General features: G+C 32.3%; 2 protein-coding genes and 1 long non-coding RNA gene across 5 annotated transcripts in view; 2 read left to right on the top strand and 1 right to left on the bottom strand.

Moving 5' to 3' along the window:
* The window catches only part of LOC105459968 (dual oxidase 2-like), a 10,982-nt gene extending 5,026 nt beyond the window's left edge, over positions 1-5,956 (top strand). The window contains exons 10-26 of the mRNA XM_011706364.1: positions 107-228; positions 324-521; positions 599-706; positions 807-946; positions 1,027-1,290; positions 1,425-1,565; positions 1,681-1,856; positions 1,957-2,480; positions 2,572-2,802; positions 2,986-3,079; positions 3,219-3,429; positions 3,556-3,676; positions 3,795-4,024; positions 4,816-4,974; positions 5,049-5,204; positions 5,295-5,423; positions 5,528-5,956. Of these exons, the coding sequence (XP_011704666.1) occupies positions 107-228; positions 324-521; positions 599-706; positions 807-946; positions 1,027-1,290; positions 1,425-1,565; positions 1,681-1,856; positions 1,957-2,480; positions 2,572-2,802; positions 2,986-3,079; positions 3,219-3,429; positions 3,556-3,676; positions 3,795-4,024; positions 4,816-4,974; positions 5,049-5,204; positions 5,295-5,423; positions 5,528-5,656 (3,133 nt within the window). The 3' untranslated portion in view covers positions 5,657-5,956. The remainder of the gene's footprint in view (positions 1-106; positions 229-323; positions 522-598; positions 707-806; positions 947-1,026; positions 1,291-1,424; positions 1,566-1,680; positions 1,857-1,956; positions 2,481-2,571; positions 2,803-2,985; positions 3,080-3,218; positions 3,430-3,555; positions 3,677-3,794; positions 4,025-4,815; positions 4,975-5,048; positions 5,205-5,294; positions 5,424-5,527) is intronic.
* On the bottom strand, positions 2,160-6,484 carry LOC105459969. 3 transcript variants are annotated; one of them, XR_975745.1, is made up of 3 exons: positions 6,219-6,483; positions 6,032-6,123; positions 2,160-2,270 (listed from the first exon to the last, which is right to left on the bottom strand). It is a non-coding gene; the product is annotated as an uncharacterized LOC105459969 (long non-coding RNA). The 3 variants fall into 3 exon arrangements; XR_975746.1 differs by lacking the exon at positions 2,160-2,270 and adding an exon at positions 3,451-3,625 and having other exon boundaries at positions 6,219-6,484; XR_975747.1 differs by lacking the exon at positions 2,160-2,270 and adding an exon at positions 5,449-5,605 and having other exon boundaries at positions 6,219-6,484.
* Positions 6,485-6,741: 257 nt separating this feature from the next.
* LOC105459965 (eukaryotic translation initiation factor 3 subunit M) overlaps positions 6,742-7,573 on the top strand; it is a 2,970-nt gene continuing 2,138 nt past the window's right edge. Inside the window, exons 1-2 of the mRNA XM_011706361.1 lie at positions 6,742-6,863; positions 7,355-7,534. Of these exons, the coding sequence (XP_011704663.1) occupies positions 6,819-6,863; positions 7,355-7,534 (225 nt within the window). The 5' untranslated portion in view covers positions 6,742-6,818. The remainder of the gene's footprint in view (positions 6,864-7,354; positions 7,535-7,573) is intronic.

The raw sequence follows: 7,573 nt of genomic DNA, 5'->3' as shown, positions 1-7,573 counted from the left end.
TCGTGCGTGCGTGCGTGCGTGCGTGCGTGCGTGCGTGCGTGCGTGTATTGCATATTATTCACATAATTGATTCAATAAACAATAAATATTTGATTTTTCTTCGTAGACTTTTCACTGAAGAGGAAGTTGAAAGATTGGAACAATTAACATTTTACGATGTGCTAATGTGCACCACTAAAATGGATTGGAACGATATTTCGAGGAATCCTTTTAGAGTTCCTAACTCAGGTAAAAAAAAAAGATATATGTAGATATATTACATATATTCACTTGATGGCAATTAAAAGTACTAAAAATATGTATATCTATTATTATGCTTACAGCAAATGATATACATCCCAATTGTATTAATAATAAAATTGTGAAGGAAGGCAAATGTACAAATGGTCTTTGTTTTCACGCAGATCAAATAAACGAATACACAATTGAAAATTGCACAGAACCTGAAACTTATGACTATTTCTCGAATAGCAGCATGTCCTTCATCTTTACGTTTTTAGGCATATCAACATTATTCTGTGGTAAAAATCTTATTGTTATTTATCAAGATGTCTCGTTACGATATATTACATCACATTTAATGTTAATTTTGACGTAGGTTTTATTACATTAATCGTTTTTAAGATACAATTCAAAGATAAGAAATTAGCGAAAGAAAATGTTAGGAAAGTAGATTACAGTGATGACATAGACATTATACATACTGGTGAGTGTCCAATACGTCTAATAATTAATGTCGTAATAATGTACGCGCTCGCTCGCGCACACACGCACGCACACTAACGAAAATGTTACTTCATGAACAGCTAGCGAATGGCAAGATCCAAAAGCTTCACTGAGACGCGTATTATTAGTGCCAAATATAAGAAAGAAACAACTGGAAGTGAAAAATCAATTGGGACATTTGATACGTGCAGTGGATTTTCCATCCAATAGCAACATCACGGTATATTTTTTTCTTTTTTTGTTTTTTCTCTTCAATAATCATCAACCACTTTCTCTTCACTTTCTTTTTTCTTCTTATAGATTTATTGCACAACTGACAGTCATTATATGTTGATTCGTGTACACCACAATTACGATTTAGTGCTCAAGTTTGATTCTGATTTTTTGAGAAGTGCATTTATAAAAGCATTCGAAAAATTTATATCAGAAATTGCGACGTCTGAGGATGCACGCTTAGTGCAAATGATGACTAATACCACGCATGCAGTGTTACTCAAGCAAGCGATAACTAAGAAACACCGTCAAAAAAAATTAGAAATGTTTTTCCGTGTTGTATTTGCCCAGGTACCCAAATTTATATTCCTCTTTTCTCTTTTTTCACGCAAGATATTTAAATAATATTAAATTTTATTCAACTATCGAGACTTGTTTACAACGATACAACGATACATATCCACCATTTCTATCCACATTTTTAGGCGTTCCATATCGCGCATACAGAAGAAGAAATCTTACAAATAGATTCGACAGTGGCACGAGAAGTAATTTACACCGAGTTGACAATCATAGAATTTGCGGAAGCCCTGAGTATGAGACCGGACGCCGAGTTCGTAAAAAAGGTGACACTTGTGTTAACACATTAGTTAATGTAATAAGCTAATGTTAACGAATATTTGGTACTACAGATGTGTCATTTCGATGAAATGTCAATACCGAAAGAAATTAAATTTGCAGATATTTTATCTAGTCGATAAGGATAAGAATGGCTTCATATCGTTTCGAGAGTTTGTTGATATGTTGGTCATATTTTTGAAAGGCTCTGCTGAAGAGAAGATGAAGTTGATGTTTGATATGTATGATATCAATGGAACCGGAAGATTGAAGAGAGAGGAGTTCTCAAATATGTTAAGGTATATTTGCAATAAATCGTCCAACTCTCTCCTGCGTTCATCCCTTATATGTATGTTAGTTAGTATTAACATAAAGTTTTAACATAAAAACTATAATTAGATCCTTTATGGAGACTGTCAACGCTGATGTCAGGGATGATGAGCTGGAAGCTTTGGTGCAGTCTATGATGTATCACGCTGACTTGGCGAATAAAGAAACCATAAATCTACAAGACTTTCAACAAATACTAAGTGATTTTAATAATAAATTTAATTACGCAGAGTTGGAATTCAACGTATCTACAGACGGAAAAAACAGGAAACTTCACGCGGGTGTGAAAACAGTTAGATCAACGTTTATTGGCGAGGTACAAAAGACGGTGGAGAGTCTGTATGCTGATCCAAGCGAATTGCAATCCAGAGTTGAAGGCAAAGCTGAAAGCAAAATTGAACAAGAGCAGAACACAAAGGAAGAAAAAAGTAATAATGAAATTATCGACGAAAAAATTGTCGAAGAAATAAAAAAACGCTCGGACGATTATTGGTACCCTCTAATGAAATATGTTGCTAACAAACGATTGCAGATATTTTGGGCATGTTTATACACTTTGTTACTGCTTGGAATTTTCGCAGAGCGAGTATATTGTACGTCGCTTTAACATATGTATATTTTTACTCTTTTGAAACTTGAATTCTTTGCATTGATTGTAAATCAATTGCGATGCTCTTATTACAGATTACTCTGTACAACGGGAACATTCTGGTTTGAGACGAATATTAGGCTATGGCTTGACTATAACAAGAGGTGCAGCGTCAGCTATGATGTTTACTTATTCTACGTTATTACTTACGATGTGTCACAATACTATTACTATTCTAAGAAGTACAATTTTGCAATTCTACGTTCCGTTCGATTCAGCAATCGAAATGCATAAATATATCGCTTATTGGGCATTGGCGTTTAGTGGTGAGATATTCTTATAACTTTTAACTTACTTGAATTCTCTCTCTCTCTCTCTCTCTCTCTCTCTCTCTCTCTCTCTCTCTCTCTCTGCGTGCGTGCGTGCGGTGTGGTGTGTGTGTGTGTTTTTGATACCTTTCTGTACTTTAATTAATTTCCTACGTAATTTTCCTCTCTTGATACTTTTAGTGTTACACATAATTGGACATGGCTTCAACTTTTATCATATATCTACACAAACTGCCGATGATCTGACGTGTTTATTTCGCAATTATTTCCATGCGTAAGCTTGTTTACTTCCTATTTTAATCACGATTTTGCACAATTCATTTCTATTTGTTTGCGCTTTTATGCGCAACCAAATATATATATATATATATATATGTCGTTATCAGTCGTTATGCATGACTATTGATATCTAGGACGCACCAACTTCCTAAATTCCACTATTGGTGTTGGGGTACAATGACAGGTATAACGGGAGTATTTTTAACGATTTTGACTGGATTAATATTTATGTGCTCGTTATCGATAGTACGCAAATCATTTTACAACTGGTTCTCTTTCGTACATTCCTTGTATCCGGTTTTCTATATACTAATGATTTTACATGGTAGTGGAAGATTAGTACAAGTAAGTAATTGAGTAAGTAAGTCTTTATATAAAATTCAATTTTATTTTTAACACTTGTAATTGCCTTTGCATCATGTGTGACTGCAAATCCATTTCATCTACTCTATTCTATTATCCTACATACAGGAGCCATACTTCCATTATTTCTTTCTGGGACCAGCCATTCTATTTATTCTCGATAAAGTCGTAACTGTAACTAGAACAACAATAGAAATACCAATACTTAAAGCAGAAATTCTGCCATCAGGTATTCTTGCTTAAATAATATTACTATTGCAATTTCTGTTATCTAACTGTAGTGTTGCGCCCTCATCTTATTTCTCACGTATATCACGCACAAATGTAAGTATGTACTCATGTCGTAGGTGTAACATGTATAACATTTCTCAAACCATTAAATTTTCAATATAAATCTGGTCAATGGATTAGAATAGCGTGTCCAGCGTTACAGACAAACGAGTACCATCCGTTTACTTTATCTTCTGCACCACACGAAACAAACTTAAGTATACATGTACGAGCGGTTGGACCATGGACCACAAATATCAGAGAGAAGCTAGAGATGTGCACAATGTCAAATAAAAACTTACCAATGGTAAGTCTTCATCATCATCATCATCATCATCATTATTATTATTATTACTACTACTACTATTTTTATCATTCTTGTATATTTTAGAATAAAATAGAAATTTGAATAAAGGCCAATAAACGAGCAAACAAAGATGTTGTAATATAATTATATAATTTTATTCGATAAAATTAAAGCGGAGCGCGTTCAATTTTACACTACTAATTGTGAGTCGCTTCTTCAGCTGCAAATATAAATTTTCAAATTATAATTAATTACATTAATCAGAAAACACACGCAACGTTTTTCCTTTCCGGTCATGGTATCCAAGATTTAAAATCAAGATCGTTGTCTGAAGCCACTCTGTTCACTTCTTCTGTCGACAATCTGTGGTAATTAGATTTGATTATTAATAGTCGACAATCATGAAGTTCTCTTCGTCCTCAACGTCTTTTTCCAAGCAACTCCTGCAGACACCGCGCGGAAAGGAAACTTTGCGTGTTCTCCGACTAGGATTCATGTAATTAATTATAATTTGAAAATTTGTATTTGCGACTGAAGAAGACTTACAATTAGTAAAGTCGACGTACGTTCCGCTTTAATTTTATCGAGTAAAATTATATAATTATATTACATCTTTGTTTGCTCATTTATTGATCTTTATTTCTCCTAATTTCTATTTTATTATTATTATTATTATTATTATATTACAGAATATATTATTGTTCATTACTACACAACTGCAGTATGTTTACACAGATAATCATTTATGTAATAAAATTTTTATATATTATATTATTTATTAATCCTGATAGATTCATATAGATGGCCCATATGGAGAAGGTCATCAAGATTGGGATAAATATCAAGTAGCAATCATGGTCGGTGGAGGTATAGGAGTCACACCCTTTGCATCAATACTCAAAGATATTGTTTTCAAGTCAAATTGCCATTTAAACTTTGGTTGCAAGAAGGTAATAAGTAATAACATTGCTACATCAATATTGTGGTCCAAAAAAGGAGAACATAAAATTGATTCTATGTGTAGGTATATTTTCTTTGGGTAACAAGAACACAAAAACAATTTGAATGGATGATTGATATATTAAGAGAGCTTGAAAAAATAGATGTTAATAACACAGTATCCATTCATATTTTTATTACTCAATTTTATCAAAAATTTGACCTACGTACGATACTTTTGGTAAGATATCAAAATTAATAAGTGCAACTGTTATTAACTGACAGGATTAGGTATTTCATCGTAAATAATGTTAATTAATTATACTTCCAGTACATTTGTGAACGTCATTTTCAAAAGATTTCAAATAAATCTTTGTTTACTGGCTTAAAGGCTGTAACACATTTTGGACGACCAAAGTTTTCTCAATTTTTCCTATCTATAGAAAAATTACATCCTACTGTAAGTGCCTTATTATTATTATCTCTCTAGAGTCATATACTATAGCGTACTTTTGAATTATATACATAATATATAATGTATATATGAAACAATTCTTGTTTCAGACAAATAAGATAGGTGTTTTCAGTTGTGGTACACCAGCTATGACACAAGCAGTAGACGCAGCTTGCAAAACTATTAATCTAACAGAAATTAATGATACGTTATTTCAACACCATTATAAAAGTTTCTGACTTTTATGAATAGTTGGTATCAAATTCTATATTTGAGTACCTATACCCAAAGACTTTCGGATATTTTTCATATTAATTATAATTTGAATAAATCTTAATTTTTGTAGCTTATGGTTGTTTCTAATAAATTACATATTTATAAAATAAGCATTATAACATGAGATAAATTTCATGTTGTATTATTTCATGTTCGCATTAATGTTAAGATTTTACAATATACAAGTATTTTCTTCATCAATCAATTGTATATGTGTCATGCATATAATTATTACAATAAAATTGTGTGATAATTTAATAATATATCTTAATTGTTTCAAGTTATTAATGTTATTTCATCTAAATATATTTTCACATGAATAAGTATGTTATACTTACATATGTGTATGCTTAGTAGCCTTTTTTTCATAAGAATCTCAAATATTGTTTATTTTGTAGTTATGGTTGAAGATTTCCGCCATTCTATCTGACTAAATAAAAAAATGCATTAATGATACGATTTGGAATTGGATAATACATTGTTACATAAAAACAAATACGTGGCATGTCGTTATGAAATGTATACCTTCATTATCAAGCATGATTATTCTGCTCAAAAGTTGGATCTACTAAGTCCACACTCCACTGTGATAAAGAATTGAAGTCATCGAGAGAATTGTTATGTTATTCAGTTATTATATATTTATATGTATCTTCTTCTTCTTATTACTAAAAGCTTCCGCTCCGGGCTGACCGGGCTCCCAACTCATGATTTTATATACAAATTGCTGTGCTGCTACACTGTGCTACACACCAATCTATTCTGAATTCTGAGCCCTGAGGCGGTGGAGTCAAGTGCACCAACTTAAGTGAGATAAAAGCGCTGTTTATTCGAAGGAAAAATCATAGGCCTAGTTTACACTAGAGTCCTAGATTATCAAGCGCGACCGGTGTTACGAGTCCTGATTGGACACGCAAATGGCCAATCATAAGATTGATTTATCGCTATTATAAATGGCTGCCGAATAAATCAAACTTATGATTGGCCATTTGCGTGTCCAATCAGGACTCGTAACACCGGTCGCGCTTCTCTGATAATCTAGGACTCTACTCTACATAAGTCTACATTTTGTTAGTCTCTTTAGTTATCGAATTTTGTCACGATAAAACGTGTTAGTTTATCAAAATGCAGGTACCGCCAATTTTCATGGAATTGCCGTTAGATGACCAGGTAAATTTGCAAAATTAAATAATAATCGTGGTCTGCAATTTCCTTAGAATGTATTTTTTGGTATATCCACATTGCATGTACAAGGGACAGCTTCAAAACGTATCATCTGTAATATTTTTAGGTTAGATCAAAATGAATATTAACCCTACAGTGACACACATGAATCCCGCACATCTATAGCCGTTTTTAATGATTCTTATTCTTGTGCTTAATGCAGAAAGTAATTTTTATAATTTTCCCAATATCTACATAGCAGAATAATTTAGTAAAGACCTTAAAAAACAAATTTTAACAGATTTTTTCGAGCCTTTAGGAACCTCAAAATCCATGTGTACTAGTCTCAGGTACTGAAAATATGTGTGCCACTGCAGCGTTAACAAATGACAATCTAACAAGTTCCTTGTAATTAAGCAAACAGTAATTATAAAAACATTAGTAAAAGTATTACATACTTATGTTTTCATAAGATTAGTTATTATTTCTATTATTAGGCGCAAGAACTCAGAGTATATTTTAAGAGTCTTGGTGCAGAAATTAGCGAAGAAAAATCTCCTAAAGGTATAGAAGATGATTTGCACAAGATTATTGGAGTGTGCGAGGCATGTTTCAAAGAAGGAAATGAAAATGAGATAGAAACTGTATTGAATGATATTGTTTCTATCATGATTCTGGTAAATTTAATATATATTTCGACTTATTTATTTATATAA

Source organism: Wasmannia auropunctata, unplaced genomic scaffold (assembly GCF_000956235.1).
Source record: "Wasmannia auropunctata unplaced genomic scaffold, wasmannia.A_1.0 LD333486.1, whole genome shotgun sequence".
Lineage (NCBI taxonomy): Eukaryota > Metazoa > Arthropoda > Insecta > Hymenoptera > Formicidae > Wasmannia > Wasmannia auropunctata.
This window is presented reverse-complemented; position numbering and strand designations above follow the sequence as displayed.